Source organism: Talpa occidentalis, unplaced genomic scaffold, assembly GCF_014898055.3.
Source record: "Talpa occidentalis isolate TD23 unplaced genomic scaffold, MPIMG_talOcc4v2.1 talOcc4.4, whole genome shotgun sequence".
NCBI classification, from domain to species: Eukaryota; Metazoa; Chordata; class Mammalia; order Eulipotyphla; family Talpidae; genus Talpa; species Talpa occidentalis.
In genome coordinates, this window is record NW_023604295.1 from 82,090,905 (window position 1) to 82,108,333 (window position 17,429).

Here is a 17,429-nt window from a genome sequence, read left to right on the forward strand (position 1 = left end):
GAGGGTGAGAGGATTCACCAGAGACAGGGGAAAGCAGAACATGCAAATTAAACGAAGTACACTGCTGAAGGGAGCAGCTGGAGAGACAGTAGAGGTTTGCCACGCCATGTGGGACTCTCCTTGGCTGGCTGGGAATTGAACCCACACTGCAGAGTCTGTGGACAGCTTCACAGCGCAATGCTTAATCCACTGTGCCACTGGGGAGGCCCCATTGTGGCAATATGTTAACTGTGTGTTGCCAATCATGGAATCTCTCCTGTGTCTGAGGTCCAGAATTTATATTACAATTTTATTATATATGTAAAATAGATGAAATCATTTGCCATGTGGTTAAACTCAATCTTCAGCCCCACCCCACCTCCAATTCCTGGAGGCCAGATTGATAGTATTTGACACAAAGTCCTAATACTGTAATCAAATGATTGATATTTCTGGTTAACCATTTTCTACCCTAAGAATATCAGTGTGAGCAGCCCATTCAGTCATGTAAAGAACATAAGTCGTACCCGTCATCATCATCACCTTGTTAACAAAAGCTACTGGACTTGGTTCAAAATTCCCCCCACCACTGCCTATACACATATGCACACACACACACACACAGATTTATTAAACATTTTATTATACTTATTACCCATTTTATTATCTCTAGCAGCTAGAGATATAACACATTATATATTTCCCTTATTTGTCTTGTTTACTATCTTCCTTATAGAATAAAACACGAACTAGGAATTTTTATTTTGTTTTTTATCATCCATGACCAAAATAAGCTTCATATAATATACATTCAACAATTATGTGCTGAATGAACACATTTGTTTTTAAATTCAGATTTCCTTATAACATCCTTCTTCTTGTAACTAAAATATAATTTTATTTAAATGTGACAATGAAGAATATGAATCCATGTGTATTTGCATGTTTAAGAAATGATTCAATATAAACTATACCTGCTTACTTTTCTTTTTTTTTTTTTTAGATTTATTTATTTATTTATACAAGAACCCCGGGGTACAGGCCAGATGCACAGGAGTTTGAGAAGATAGAAGATTCACCAGAGACACAGGGGGAAACAGAACAAGCAGACTAACGAAATACACTGCTGAGGGGAGCAGCAGGCGCCACAGGAGAGGTCTGCCACGCCATGTGGGACCCTCACTGGCCAGCCAGGATCGAACCGGAGCTACAGAGGCTGCGGACAGCATCACAGTGCTGCGCTCAACTGCCTGCGCCACCAGGGGAGGCCCGGCTTACTTTTCTTATGACCATGAAAGATTTCTAGTGGCCTTTTAATTTGCAATTATTATTTGTTTCTTTATTTTACTAGATTTCAAAGTACATTGAAATATAGTCACTTAAAAATCACTGGATATCTTACTTAAAAATTATTGTTTCTGAATCCTTAGCCAAAAATAATTTTAATATCTGTGTTAGGATTAAGTAGGCAAAATTGTGATTAAAAATCACAAGAAAACTAGTCTCCCCTAGTGGCACAGGCAGTTGAGCACAGCACTGCAAAGCTGTGTACAACATTTACAACATAGGTTCAGTCCAGGCCAGCCTGGGAGATACTCACATGGTGTGGTAGACCTCTCCTGTATCACTTCTGCTCCCTTCAGTGGTGTATTTTGGTCAGTCTGCCTGTTCTGTTCCCTGCTCTTTCTCTGGTGAATCCTGTCACCCTCCTGTGCCTCTGGCCTCTACCATGGTTCTTGTATGCATGAATAAATAAATCTTAAAAAAAAAAAAAACACAAAGAAATAAAATACTCTCTTTTTTATATTTGCCTAAACAAATTGTTTCTTAAACTTTTCAATATACATAGGAGTCAAAGATTAATGAATGGGGCCTCCCCTGGTGGCACAGGTGGTTGAGAGCCACACTGTGAAGCTGTCCTCAGCCTCTGCAGCACCGGTTCTATCCCGGCCGGCCGGCAAGGGTCCCACATGGCGCACAGACCTCTCCTGTCACGCCCACTGCTCCCCTCAGCAGTGTATTTAGTCAGCCTGGCTGTTCTGTTCCCCGCCCTGTCTCTGGTGAATCCTCTCACCCTCCCTTGCATCTGGCCTGTACCCTGGTTCTTGTATAAATAAATAAATAAATATTTTAAAAAAAAAGATTAATGAATGACCATAAGATAACTTCTGGGGCCTCTCTGGTGGTGCAGGGGTCAAAGGCTCAGTGCTGCCAAGCTATTGTCAGACACTGCAACATGAGTTCAAGCCCCAGCCAGGGAGTTGACCCTCATGGTACAGCAGACCACTCCTGTCTCGCCAGCTGCTCCCCTTAGCAATGTATTTCAGTAGATCCACTGTTCTATTCCCCACTCGGTCTCTGGTGAATGTATAAATAAATAAAATAAATCTTAAAAAACAGTTAACTTCTGTAGAAGTTAACACTAAAAGTAGAAAATAATTTAACGCTAAAATTAGAGCAAAAATCTTCCTATTTTATGGATTTTTTTTTTGGTATTAGTACTTTGAAATCATATTTTGTGACATAAGACAGACTATTTTTGAAAAAAACATAATGTCAAGATGTTTAAGTGCATCTTATTTTACTTTATATGTTAAAATTAAGTAGTATTTCAGAAATATTTATGTGCAGATCATGTTGTATATCACAAAGTTTGTAAATGATACATATAGGAGAGATTATATCTCTTAAGTTTTAAATTATTTGGAGATTTCTTCAAGTTATAGTGTAAAATGCACCATCTCTTCAATAACTATTTCAATCACTTTTTGAAAACTATATCTGCTTCCATAGGCAAAGACATTTTATTACTTCTGAATTACAATTTGGAATGTCATGAGTTATTTCATAGCACAAAGTTTGTTAAATGAAACTGGCAGTGCCATTAGTGTCTTGCTCTTGAACTCAAGTACAAGTCAGCTCTGTTTAAGTCACCATTTACAGAAGCCATGAATGAATGTGCAGTTAAAATGGTGCCATAAGTTAATTAGAGTGGAATTGGAAGGAAAGCGGGCATTTTAGTAATATAAGAATTGTTGTACTGAATCAGACCAATGGTTCTCATGGTTTAATATCCAGCCTCTGGCAGCTGCAATTGTTATTTTCTAATGTGTTAAGAGAAAGGAAAAAGACTATATAATTCACCTAGACAAGTGTTCCATCTGTGATCTGGAGAAATTTTCTTCATGACTTCTCTCAAATAATACTCTAAAGCAGGGGGTTTCAATCTTGTTACGATATAGGTTGAATAACTCTGGCTATTAATAATTCCTATTAAGTCATGGAATTCCAAAACAAAAGACTAGTTGCTCAGAAAGATATCTGTGCTTAAATTCCTGCTCAAATATATGTTTTGATCATAACATATGATTTTTTGTTGTTTGTTGAATATGAGTTCTTGATACAACTCTGCTCCTGTAACCAGGTTGGAAGAATGCTTGCTTCTCTTTCCAAATTCTACTGAGTCCACAAGTTTTGAGTAAAAAAAATCTTGTAGTTCTGCTGCTACTGAGTTAATACATAGAAATTACCCAAATGATGAAGAATTTTGAGTGCGAACTTTTTGGGGGGGTGAAGGATTTCTAAGTAGAATTAGTAGCTAGGTTAAAGGAGGGAATATGAAATAAAATAGAGACTCAGTAAGGAAATTTCCTTAATCCTTGTTAGTTGGCTTATAAAATGTATCTGAAAATTAATATGACAATATGTGGAGCCATGTTCATTCAGTTTTATCTGAATCTACTGGGAATTACTGATAAAGTTTTAAACAATGTGCAGATATTAAGGAATGTAAGATCAACTTAGAGATTCAAAGTTGTTTCTAGATTAATGAGAATTTAATAATAAATAGATGTATAATCAATCCCAAACTCAGGTGTTAATGATAAGGAAAAAAAATAGAATGATATTGATGCAAGATATATTGTCCAATGTTCATTGTAAAAAGATTCAGTTTGGGATAATGGAAGAAGATGAAATAGAAGAAGCATTGCCCCTTTGAGCATGTTTGAATTAAAGAAAACATAAGCGTTATTGATATAAATTATTTTCCCCCTTTCTGTATGTTAAACAGAAATGCATGCTCTTTAAAATTTAATTTCTGTAATTTTTAATAACAGCTCTAGAGCTTCTAGGTTCTGAAAACCTAGGTTTGACAGCATCAAAACACATCCGTATTTTCTAATTTTTAAAATCTCTTATTAATAGATCATATGTGTAATACTGATTAAACAAAAATCACAAAATTTTACTATATTTGTTTGTTTGTTTGTTTATTTATTAGAAATCCGGATGGGACCCAGAGCAATAAATCAAGATGGCCCGTCTTCAACAGCAGTGAACAAAAATATTTAACCTTGAATGCAGAATCACCAGGAGTACACACAAAATTACGTCGTCAACAATGCCGATTCTGGACACTGTTTTTTCCCAAAGTGCTAGAAATAACAGGTATGTGACTTTTTAGTTATAGCTTAGTCAGTTGATTGTGGATTATGTAAATTGAGGGAAATGTAGACATCCAAGACATGAAGATGATGTTAAAATTTGTATTTGTGACTATATAATTAATGAATTTAAATTAGTATGTTATTTTTTAACAAATTTCTTCCAATAAAGTTAGATAGGTTTTGAAAATGAATGATATGAGCAAGAAAACTCATGTATTTTTAAATACTAGAACCCTTGGTTTCTAAGGAGGAAAATACCAGCAGAACTTACATATTAAAAAAAAAAATTCTCAATATTTTGAGTATGGAAATATTATATAAGAACAGGCATTATATTGCATGAAACAATAAAAATAATTTAGCTAACTTTCAGAAAGTGATTGTTTGAGCTTATGTAATCAATACTAAGTAACCTGTTCCAGATTACTATATTATTTTAAAGTACTAATAAGATAATAGTTGATTGATTAAATTTAAATGATCAGCTCTAATGATCACATCTTCTCTGAGAAAAATCACTTGTTTTAAAATGCCTAACTCTTCATGATCCATGTGACTCCTCAAATCTAATTCCATATTTTTATTTCTCATATAAAAGTGCATGGCATTTGGACCTCCTGGGTGGTGCAAGGTGTTGAGCACAGCAATGTGAGGCTGTTTGCAGCCTCTGCAGTGCAGGTTTGATTCCTGGCAGTCATGGAGATACCCATATGGCGTGACAGACCTCTCCTGTCTTGCCCACTGCTCCCCTCAGCAATGTATTTCAGTTGATCCGCCTGTTCTGCCCCCTGCCCTGTCTCTGGTGAATCCTCTCACCCTCCCGCACCTCTGGCCTGTGCCCCAGTTTTTGTATAAATAATATAAAAAAAAAGTTACATGACTTTCAATCATAAGAAACAGTCTGACCAGATCATTTGGATTTTATCATTCTGTTCACTATAACACTATAATTTTCAGGCTACTATGTATTAGGTGTCAGAATATAGTGGTTATTTTTATTTTGTTGCTAAGAGTTTAGGATTTTGATTTCAAGCAAGAATGGTCATCTCTGAGCTATATTTGATTGTTTAATACACATTTTGATTATCAGATATTACTCACCAAAATTTTTTAATTATGTTCTCCATCTGCTTTGGAGATGTTTCTGATATAACAGTGCTCTGTGTATTACCAAATGTTCTGTGACATAATATATGTCCAGAGATGGGCTTCTGCATCCCTTGGCAGAGCTACATTGCTGCCCTTGTGTCCTCTGGGTGTGAATAACAATGAGGTAATGTGTTTTTTCTGCCAAAAGACAAACAGAGGGACCATTTAAGTATCACAGACTGCACAATATTGATCTTTACTTAAAATATTTTTAAATGAGAGGGTCATAGTTATAGAGAAAGTAAGAGGAATGTGTGATTATTTTAAAAGACTAATTTATTTTAAACCAAACTGAGTTGGTCTAGTTCAAGTGCATGTGGAATATTGTAATTTAGTTGTTGGTAAAAAATCTGATAGGAGCAGTTTTTGAAGCTGTACTTCAAAATCTGTACCTCTAAATACTCAAAGACCATATAGCAGGATGAATAAACAGTAAAAGTATAAGTTTGGGGCTAGCTGCTAGTCCTTCCTATGCAATGCAAATCACTTTCTAGTTTTATCAAAACAATGAGCTCTATGGACATATCATACTTTACTTTGGTATATTTCCATTCTATGCTATAGTTTCATATGTCTTGGAAATATAATTTTTAGTTTAGCACCATTTTTTTCAGAAAATTTATCCATAACTAATGAAAAATTCCATTTGAACAAATAACCCATTTGAATTATTCATTTTTAAGTTTCACAAATAAATAGTGTAGGGGGACTAACAATATTAAGAACACATTTTCTTACTACCTTATACTTTTCAAGTCTATAACTGCAAAAGATTTCAGTGACTTGAAAAGTGGTGTTATTCAGATGACCTGGGCTGAGATTTTTATGAAGGAAGAGCTACAAATAAAAAGAGATTTCAAAGAGTAACTACTAGTTGTATTTCTTAAAAGAAAGTGTTTGTCTCACTCAAGATGGAAATCCAAACCATTAAGCAGTATTTTGCATTTGAGCAATGAGCTCTAAAATAAAATGTTCCATAAGACTTGTTCTAACACATAAATCCGGCACTTAACTGTCAGACTATATTTCAGCACACATTTATGTTGTTCATACATACACCTACAAAAAATGAAAGGTATTATGTTTATTTTGAATGTTCTAAAATTCAGATTTAATACTAAGAATATAAGCTCAGTATCTCATAATGACATCAAAACAGAAATATAAACATAAGAAAAATGACAAATTCATTATCAATGACATAATATTTTATTTTCACTAAAAGACAGAGTAAATATATTTAAAGGGAAAAAAATCTGTGACCTTCACATCTTCCCAATAAAGTAAAACATTTGTTTTAATCATTTCTCTTTTGACCTTTGAATAAATCATTAAACATTATTGGTAGCCAAAACTAGAAAAGATCACATAAAACTTTACAAACTTAGATATGGATTGGTCACTTAGGAGAATGATTTAGTGCTATTTGCTAATCAGCAAGACTGGTAATCAAAGCTGATAAAATGGAACATTGGTTTGGCGGGGAAAAATACAACTGATTTTATGATTTTAATATGCCTGAATATTCTAGTCCTCTTTAAAAGCAAAATAAAACAAACAAAAGGTATTGGTCAAGCGATAATCACTTTAAAAAGACACAAAGTCTTCACAAAGCATTTACCACACGCTTAAAATTTTGACATGAAAACTTCTCAGTTTGTGAACTACTATGTAAAGAATTATGCACCCCCTAATAGCTGGTCAACAAACAGGGAAATAAGCAATAAAAGAGACAGAAAAGATTGCCCAAGTACATAAAATATGTTGTTTTAATATGATGCTCAGCACAACTCAATATCAATTTAATCTCTTCTAATTTTACCTACATTATCAACTTGACTTGAATTGTGTTTCCTGTGCTCTCTCTTAGTTTCTCAGGCTTGACTAAATAGATTCAACTATGGTTGGGGAAAAAAAAAAAAGAAAGAACAAAACTATCCACTCTTTTTTAACTGACAAGACCAAAATAAATAAATAAGCTTTATTCTGATTACTCTTTCCATACTGAACAAAGCTTTGACTACTTTTTTCCTCAAATGATACAATATATGAAAAACAAATATCATAAAAATCCTGAAAAACTGTCATTTATGTTTATGAACTACTCTTTTATTGATGCCTGTGTATGAATTCAATAAAGAACAAAGTAAGCAATAAATTCTTGTAAATAGGTAAGTAAATTCATTAGTGGAACTCCCAATAGGTGTATAGGGCTTGATTTCATAATGTAAACACCAGTCCATTTATCTTTTTTAGTAGTACTGAAAAATAGAGATTATTAACCCCATTTACAGTTGGAAAATAATTTGAAAAGAAAATAGTTTATTGTATGTCACTAATATAAATTGTCAAGCTGGAATTTCAACCCATGTCATTCAAAAACCTTTACTGATGGTCTTTATTTCATACTGCAGTACTGTGTTAACTACAAAAGAAATAGGTCAATAAATCACAATTATAAATAGATAGCCACATTTTAGTTTTAAAGACAGAAGTGAAGAAAATGTCATGTTTCCCAACTTTAACTTAGCTCTAAACTGCAGTGCATATTTTCCAGTGTTGTTGAGGAACACATGACTAGTACACCATGGATTCAACCAGTGGTGTATAATTGATGAAGAATAGGATCTTGCCAAACTAATAGCTGTGAAAACTTCCAAATCATGGCAAGTCACTTGACCTACTAAACAGCTGTGAAACTGACATTAAAATGTAAATTATCTCTTAGCCTCAAAATGAAAGAATAAACTAATGTCAGGTTTTCTTGCACAAAATTAGAGCACTGTAAATCTGAAAGACTTTTCTCAATTCCTCCTGGTTCTAATGTGTTCTTATTTGGATTGTTTGTTCTTTTGTGATCAATTTTTATCGATATATGCATCATATACCCATCAGCTTTAATATTTCTCCCTCATACTCTCCATTCTGAAAACCCTACTTCACATCAGATGAAATATCGGAAATAATTCCAATCACTTCTACTTCACTCAGTATGAAGTAAGACTGTAGGGGAAAGAGATTCTAATGATTAACATGATTGTTATATAAGCTGAAGTTGAAAAAAACAGTTTTTAGCCATGCTGCAGAAGGGAACACTATATTAAATTACTATTAATATTTCTTTCCAGAAAAATTTCAGACCAGGTAGCCAGAGAATATTTTTGAAAACTCAGTGCTTCTCAAATTCTCAAGATCTCAAATTGGTTTCCACCCATCTCTTGAAAAAAAGCTCACATCTTCAGAATTACCTACAAAGCTCTTAATATCTTGTACTAATACCTCACCCTTTGACCTTGATTTCATTTTGACTTCACTTCTCCTAATTCTCACTATTCCAGTCATCAGCACTATTTTTTCCCTTCCTGAAATTCACCATGCTTTTTCCTGCATCATATCTCTTACACTCCCATCCTTTATCCTATAGAAAGCCAAATCTCTACTCACTTAGTTTATTTATTCCCGTTGGACTCATTATTTGCGTCATGTATCGTCTTCCATAGCTAGTCCTTCCTCTTTTCCCTGTGAATCATCAAACATAGAACATTCCATTCTTTTGTATTTCCCTAAAAACCACACACATGCAAAGTAGACTGTCTCCGTATATTATCTAAAATAATTTGTGCACCATGAAATAAGTTTAAAGTGTTTAACTCACTTAGGCAAACTGTAGTTAAAAATGCATTGATTTAATATATTGCATAAGAAGCTGAATAATAGTAATTATATGTTCTCATCACAAGAAAAAATTTGTAACTGTGAGCTTACAGATATTAGCTAATAATTTGGCAATACATACATCTATTAAATATTTCTAATGTACAATAGTGTATGTCAATAATATCTCAATAAATATCATGAAATTAATATATCATATGTATAAAAGTATATGTGTATTGAATTATTCATATTTATATTTAGTACCTCATATTAACTTAACTACTATTAATATGCCATAAAAATGTATACTAAAATTGTTAGCCAAATATAATGACCTATCCTTTTTTAAGGATTAACCAAGATGATAGGAGATAAGTTAAACTAAGTAATCTATATATTATTGAAATTATTGATATTTTCTGTGTATGGGATATGATTTTGATATTTACTACTCTTCCATTAGGCAATATATTTTTAGAAAAAATAATTTTCAGGATTTAAATGTATTCATATATACCTAGATATTGATTCTTTACATTTTTAAAACAATTTATTTTCATGCAGACTACAAAATATAATTGAATATATAATACAAAATTTATATATATTTTTAAAATTCCCAAAAAATATCACTTAATGTTTTCGCTTAAAGCCAACATGAATAAGATCTTTCTATAGGGGTAAGTTTTTAAAACCGATATTTTGAAAATTTAATAAAATAAAGCTGTGAAATATTTATAAATCAAAATAAAACAGAAATATCATAACATCATTTACCCAGGAAAATATTTATAAAACAGGAAGAAAACATCTAAGCAACTGGATATTTATTTTAAGCAGATTATTTTTCCTAAGGTAGTTAAAAATGTAATCTATGAAAAAGGTTTTTAGAAATATGTCATCAAATGTACAACAAGAGTCCTGGTAGAAATATGAATTTTCTCTTCCATTTTTTTAATCAATTAATTTTATTAATATTTACAAGTCCATTCTCTGCTACCCTGTGCCAGGAGCTGTGCTAGAAGTTAGAGTTTCAAAAGGTTAGCTACATAGGATAAGGTCTGCTAACATACAGGGAAATAAAAGAGGCATGGTACACAGCACTGTGGAGAGGAAAAGATACCTGCTTTGAGTTTGAACACGAAGGCAAAGTAGAAAAAACTCATAAGCAGGGATATGAGATTAAGTTTGTCTGTGATAGTAAAGGATTTAAATTTTATTTTAAGTAAAGTCATTTAGTAAAGTTTATTTAAAGTAAAGTCATTTAATTTTTAAATGAGAAATGACCTGCCCTCGTAATTGATTTATATATTTACTAGTTTTTGTTGTTGTAAGAGTTTTTCTACCTTGTGTCCAAATTTCTATTATATCATATCGACATAATCTTCATTTCCAAGGAAGTACCCTTTATTCAAACAGCTGTTTTGTCTGTCAGTTTGGTTATATTAAGAATATGCTAACTTCCCTTATATTTATTGCATTTATATGTATCATATTTATATTTTTACTTTATCCTTTAAAAATGACTCAAAAATTGCATTTTGTTTCTCTGTATAAGTATTTAACACTAAAATTGTTTCTATTGCAAACTTTTCAAATCCAAATTTGCATTTAATATTTGTTTGCTTTCTTGTGTCAGGAATATGCTGTCTTCTTTTATTTATCATTTTTAAATTATTCTAAAATTTATTTTTTCTATCAACATGAATGCATTTAACACTAAAATTTGCCTCTAAATGCAAATTTGAAAGTGTCCCATAAAATCACATACCTTGTTTTTGTTTTTCTAACTTGCAAGTTTGCTTTTCCATGCCATTTTTTATCTATCTACTGTTAGATGCTTGTTTTAAATGCTAAAAAAAACTATCACAATTATTATACAAACTTTAACTTACATGTTTATTTAATCATTTTAAAATTTGACATAAATATTACTTTTAAAAATATATTATACAGTTTTCTGTTCTATAAATTCAAATTTAATGATTTTATTTGGGTATGTGGGTTAATACAACAAATCTTTTGAAAAATTTTTCTTTATCAAAGATAAAATATCTTCCATTAAGGTTAAATATTTTAAAATTGTCTAAAGTATTACTAGCTACATGACAGGGTTTTTTAATGACCTTATTTATTACTTACTGATCTATTTTTATTTTAAAAATGAGTTAAGATCTGAAGCAATAAATGTGTTCTCTGAATGTATCTTTATAATTTGAGTAATATTTTAATATAATTTATGTGCTTGTTTTTAGGAAAAAATCATAATTATAAGTTTTATCAATATTGAGGATTTTTAAACCTATTTACCAATTAAATTTTTGGCTTTTATTTTTACCATGCCTACTATTTATAGTGTGTCATTATTTTTCTAAATTTATATTTGTGCTACATATTTGCTTTTTGCTGTTACTTTTTTTCTGTGCTAATTCACATATAGTTCTTCAATGCAGTGCAATTGAATTTTTAAGGTGAGGACAGTTGGCATGCATTCCATTATTAATAAAATTAATGAAAAACATACATTTTTGGACCTTCCTGGTGATGCAAGTGGTGAAGTCTCAGCACTATCAAGTTATAGCCGTCCCATGCAGCATGAGTTCTATCCCTGACCAGGGAGCTAACCCACACAGCACAGCAGACTTCTCTTGTCTCTTGCACTGCTCCCCTCAGCAGTGTATTTAAGTCAATCCAACTGTTTTGCTCCCCATTCTGTCTCCAGTGAATACTCCCAACACCCCCACCCCTTGTACTTCTGGCCTAGCTTTTATATACATAAAATAAATCTTTCAGAAAAAAAGATACATTTTCATATAACTCTAATAGAGTATAAACATTATTGAGTATAAACATTATTAGTACCCTTTACATAAAATCTTGAGAATATCAGTGGCCTGATTCACACCTTTTTTTTTTCATACAATAAATTAGAGCATCATATAGTTCAGTAATCTTTTTTTTTTTTTATTATGTTCGCAGAGCTCAAGGCAAAAAAATATTGCTACTGGAAGAGTAAATATAAAGATGAATAGAAAATATTAGTTATCAAAAAAAAAAACTCTTTCTACAAATCAGTGTCCCTTCTTCTAAAAATGGTTCTAAGGTCCAAATAAATTATTTGAAAAAAGCATAACTCCAGGACCTCACTGGTGGTGCAGGAGTTAAAGACAGTACTCTCAAGCTACAGCCAGCCACTGCAGCTGGATCCCAGGCTGGCCAGGGAGCTAATAACCCACATGACCCAGCAGACATCTCCTGTCTTGCCCGCTGCTCCCCTCGGAAGTGTATTTCAGTAGATTTGCCTTTTCAGCTCTTCACTCTTTCTGGTGAAACCTCTAACTCCCCCACACCTGTAGCGTACACCCCAGTTCTTGTTTGCAGAAATAAATAAATCATAAAAAAAAGCATAACTCCAGTAACTGATAGGTTCTGCTCACTATTTGATGTTTAAATTTATTGCCAACTTTTCAGTTTCTTTTCCTCTTTTATTCCTTATATCTTTCTCATAAAGAATATTTACACTCAGTAATAATGATTAATATTACTCTCCTCAGTAGACTTGAAGGAATTCAGACACCAGTGAGCATGTGCAGATATATTTTAGTACAGGTATCTTTCAGAAGGACCTGTGAATTCATGCAAAATATACGTTGAAGTATTTAACAATTTTAAATTCAGTTAAAATCTTTCACTTGGTTGAGATTACAAACTAGGGAATCTACAATGTTTGAGCATTATTTTAAAGACTTTTAATTAAGAATTGCCATTGTTTCCAATCTTTACTGTGTTTAATGTAGTATGCTTCCTAATAAATCAAGATTTCATGTTTCTTATAACACATATGCCTTTCTAGTTCATTGCTTCACATTATTTCTGGATTAAACACTCTTCTGTGAAACATAAACTCTGTAAAATGCTGGAAAGCAAAGGTTGTTACAGTCATTCTAATTTGCAAAGAATTTAATAAACTCTTTTCATATAATAGCCTTAGTAAATTGCTTTAAATGAATAAGCATTATTTGAAATTAAATTATTTTGAAACAGTATAAATTTTATAGGGTAGGGAAAAGGGCATACCAGAACCCCCAATCCCGACGGTTCTAAATAGGTTTTGCCTTCTGCCGCATTAAGACAAAACATCATCCTGTGCATGAGACCCTTAATGGAAAGGAACCTTTTTTCTTTTTTTTTTTATATTTATTTATTTATTTATACAAGCACTGGGTACAGTCAGAAGCGTGGGATGGTGAGAGAATTCACCAGAGCCAGAGCGGGGATCAGAACAGGCAGACGGATGAAATACACTGCTGAGGGGAGCAGTGGGTGCAGCAGGTGAGGCCTGTCGCGCCATGTGGGACCCTCGCTGGAGGCAGGGGATCGAGCCAGCGCTGCAGAGGCTGTGGTCAGCTTTGCAGCCCAGTGCTCAACCCTGCGCCACCAGGGGAGGCCCTGGAAAGGAACTTTAAAAACATTGGTGTTGAGACACAGGCAAGCTACGGTTATTAGGCAGTTTTAGGGACAGTGCAGAAGGGGACCTTTGAAGAATTTAGGGAGGCTTCAGAGATAAGGACAACCAAGGGAAAGTAACCAATTCCACTAGGAAAAACAAACATCCCAGGACCAAGGACAACATTGTTAATGCTAGTCCTGGTTTCCTTCAGGTGGTAAAGGGAGGCAGAGATTGGAGAAATGGAGAGTGGTTTAATTTATGGACAACTTAGAAGGGCAGCTGTTTAACTTCAAAGCAGGGATGCCCATCCAGAGGACTGGGCCATACAGATAAAGATGCAACAAATGGGGAAAGAGAAAGCTGTTAGATAAGGAATGTGAAACTTCCCCACTTAGTAAGTGTGAGACCCTCTGGGAGTTAACCAATCAGGGAGAGAGAGTGAAATTTGAACATAATTGGGGAGAGAAAATATATATTGCCAAGGTAATATCCTGTACCGGCTCATCTTGGCCCTTCCCAGGTACTTTATACTTGGGAGTCTTTCTTCTTTGTCTCTTTTCTTCCTAAATAACTCTTCTTTTAAAGACAAGATTTGTCTCTCTCTGCTTACTTACTTCAAAGGGTCTGTGAATTCCTTTCTACGGTTTCACGAGACAAGAACTCGTGATAAAGCGGCGGCAGTTGTTACACACGCCGGCATTAGTGTGTAATACAGAAAAAGGGAAGAACAAAGTTTCCAAATCAAGCACCCAAAGTTACCCATCCCCTCATTGGTAAATGGCCAGCCAAACAGATTTGGCCCAAAGCAAGGCCCAAAAGTCTGCCATGGTCTAAAACACCTGGTGGGGATCCACAGAAAAGGGGCAAAAGGGAACCAAGGCATCTAGGACAAAAGGAGCAATATCAAGATAAAAGCTGTCATTGTTAACCTCCCCACAGGCCTCACACCCACATCTGGTTTAACCAGTCCTGAACCAAGAAGCACGCACAGGTTGTTCATGTATGTTTATATTCCATGTGCCTCCTCCAGGTCTCCTGGCTCCCCTTCATTCTTGCTTTTTTCCTCCAGTCTCCTCCCCTCCTGCTTGCTTTTTCTCCCTGCTTAGCTCCGCCCTTCCTTGGGTGGGGCAGAGGACCTGAAATATCCCCTTATCCTGGAAGCCACCCTGTTACATAAATACAAACCTATACAAGATGCCAATTAACAAGTTATCTTATGCATTAATTAGTATTTACATATATATTTTTTTTCTTTTTTTAATTTTTTTAAAGATTTATTTATTTATTTATTTATTTGTTTATTTATTTATTTATGCAAGCACTGGGTACAGTCAAGTGCGGGAGGGTGACAGAATTCACCAGAGCCAGAGCTGGGAGCAGAGCAGGCAGAAGGACCTAAGTACACTGCTGAGGGGAGTGGTGGGCGTGGCAGGAGAGGTCTGCATGCCATGTGGGACCCTTGCAGGCGGACTGGGATCGAACTGGCTCTGCAGAGGCTGCGGGCAGCCTCGCAGCCCAGCGCTCAACCGCTGCAGCACCGGGGAGGCCCACATATAGGTATTTTTCCAAGTAAAATACTCTGCTGTAAATTATGTATGTAAACTAGATGCATTAAATAATACCTTTGTTATAAATGGGGTCAGAAAAGATAATAATAATCTATATTTTGTTAGAAAACAAAGCAAATATGTAATTAACATATTTTGACAATATACATATATTTATTTTTGCATTTATGTTGTTTCATTTTTGCATTTTATATATTGCACATGTGTAAATTTTTTGCATTTTCTTATAATGTGTAAACTTTTTTATTAAAATATTTTTAGGTAATGAGAGAACTGATAAAAATTAAAAATTGATGTGCAGTGTATTTGAGGTAAATGGCATCTGTAATCAAAATTATTTTTTCAATTGATATAAGAAGAGTTTAAAATCTAGATTAATACAATCTATCCCATGTTTTATAGGAAATACTGATGAAGCAGAACGAGAGTGGAAAGCAGGATTCCATCGCTGGAACAATTACATGATGGATTGGAAAAATCAATTTAACGATTATGCTAGCAAGAAAGAAAGTTGTGCAGGTCTCTAATTAATAGGTTCACCCTTTGTACAATGTTCATTTTCCTTAGATAAAGGCAAAAAATATAATCGGCTCTTTTACACACCTAGTAAGAAAATTATTGTATAGCAGAAACAAAGATGCCACGAGGATTATACCGATTATTTACATCTTTCGTTTGGTATTGTCCATAACATTTCAAAACCCAAATGACTAGAACATATTTGATTATGTTTCACAACCAATGTTTGACAATTAATTATATGTATATTATGTACTTTACAGCTTCGCACTTTCTCTTTCCTGAATAACTTTATTTATTTTTTTTTTTAATTTTTTTTTTTTTTATAGAGGCATGTTTTCTTTCTTTCTTTCTTTCTTTCTTTGTTTATACATGCACTGGGTACAGTCAGAAGCGCGGGAGGGTGAGAGAATTCACCAGAGCCAGAGCGGGGAGCAGAGCAGGCAGAAGGACCGAAGTACACTGCTGAGGGGAGCAGCGGGCGGCAGGAGAGGTCTGCGCGCCATGCGGGACCCTCCTCTGGTGGCCGGGAAGCAGCCGGGGATCGAACCGGCGTCGCAGAGGCCGCGGGCAGCTTCGCAACCCAGCGCTCAACCGCTGCACCACCGGGGAGGCCCTTCCTGAATAACTTTAAGTAATCATTTCTCCTAAAATGTATCTACATTGTATTTTTAGTTGCATATGTATTTCATTGATTTCATTGCCACTTTTAAAAGTCTATTTTGAAAATGAATTAGCTCTTGAAACACTGTATATTATAATTTACAAAATTTCCTCTTATTGATTTATGAATTTAATATCAATGTGAGATATTAAAGCACACACAGGAAATGTTTGACCCTTTCTTTCTTTGTATAAAGGAAGATGGAATTGTAAAATAACAGGTGAAGTCACTTGGAAACCCCTTGTGATACAATAAAATCTTGCTACCAAGTGATAAAATGAAAATAACATGATTACTTCTGTTCTGTACATTGAAAATATATGTAGGGGAAATGGAGTTAAATCAGGCTTTTATTTCTGCCCTTCTGCTGCTGGCCTCTAAGGCTACCACTTGCAGTCTTGCATTCCCCAGGTTTCCAAGTGGATTCCATGGCCAAGAGGTATGGCCACAGGGCATGGAACCTATGATTATGGACCCCTGGGCCCAATGAGCACAGGGCGTGCATATAAACAGACACCTAGAAACAAGGGATGAAAGTGGCTCCTCATTTCTGGTGTTGAGAGTGGCATCCCTCTGAGGCGAGGGGAGATCAAGATTATGAGTGAGGGAGACAGAGAGAATGCCAGAGAGGAGAGAGAGAGCTCAGAGGTCATGGGGTGGGTGAGGCTGGGGGACACGAATACTCCTGAGCTGCAGGAACAGCTAAAGATGCTGCAAGAGCACAGGAGGGAGACAAGATTTGTATCTGCAGGACAAATTGATGCTATGGGACCTTGTGTGGAGAAGGTGACAGCATGCAAGGACCAGACCACTACACCTGAGGTGGCAGACTCATAAGGGAAAAAAGAGGACCCCCGTCTGTCATTTGTAACTCACCCAGTGGTGACTCATATATAAAGCTGATAGACTTGGACAAACAATTCCGCCAGAAGGCAGGGGATCTTTGGCATGTTGGCTGGTATGTCTATGGGAACTGTGGGGATGGAAAGGATCAC

General features: G+C 34.6%; 1 protein-coding gene across 2 annotated transcripts in view; it reads left to right on the forward strand.

Annotated features, from left to right (window-relative positions):
• BCHE (butyrylcholinesterase) overlaps nt 1–16,021 on the forward strand; it is a 91,274-nt gene extending 75,253 nt beyond the window's left edge. The window contains exons 3-5 of one of the 2 annotated variants that reach the window (XM_054700727.1): nt 4,262–4,428; nt 15,513–15,562; nt 15,654–15,691. In XM_054700727.1, coding sequence (XP_054556702.1) covers nt 4,262–4,428; nt 15,513–15,538 — 193 coding nt within the window. In that variant the 3' untranslated portion in view covers nt 15,539–15,562; nt 15,654–15,691. Of the gene's footprint in view, nt 1–4,261; nt 4,429–15,512; nt 15,563–15,653 lie in introns of both variants that reach the window. The other variant, XM_037525769.2, reaches the window with a different exon arrangement.
• Nucleotides 16,022–17,429: the final 1,408 nt, after the last annotated feature.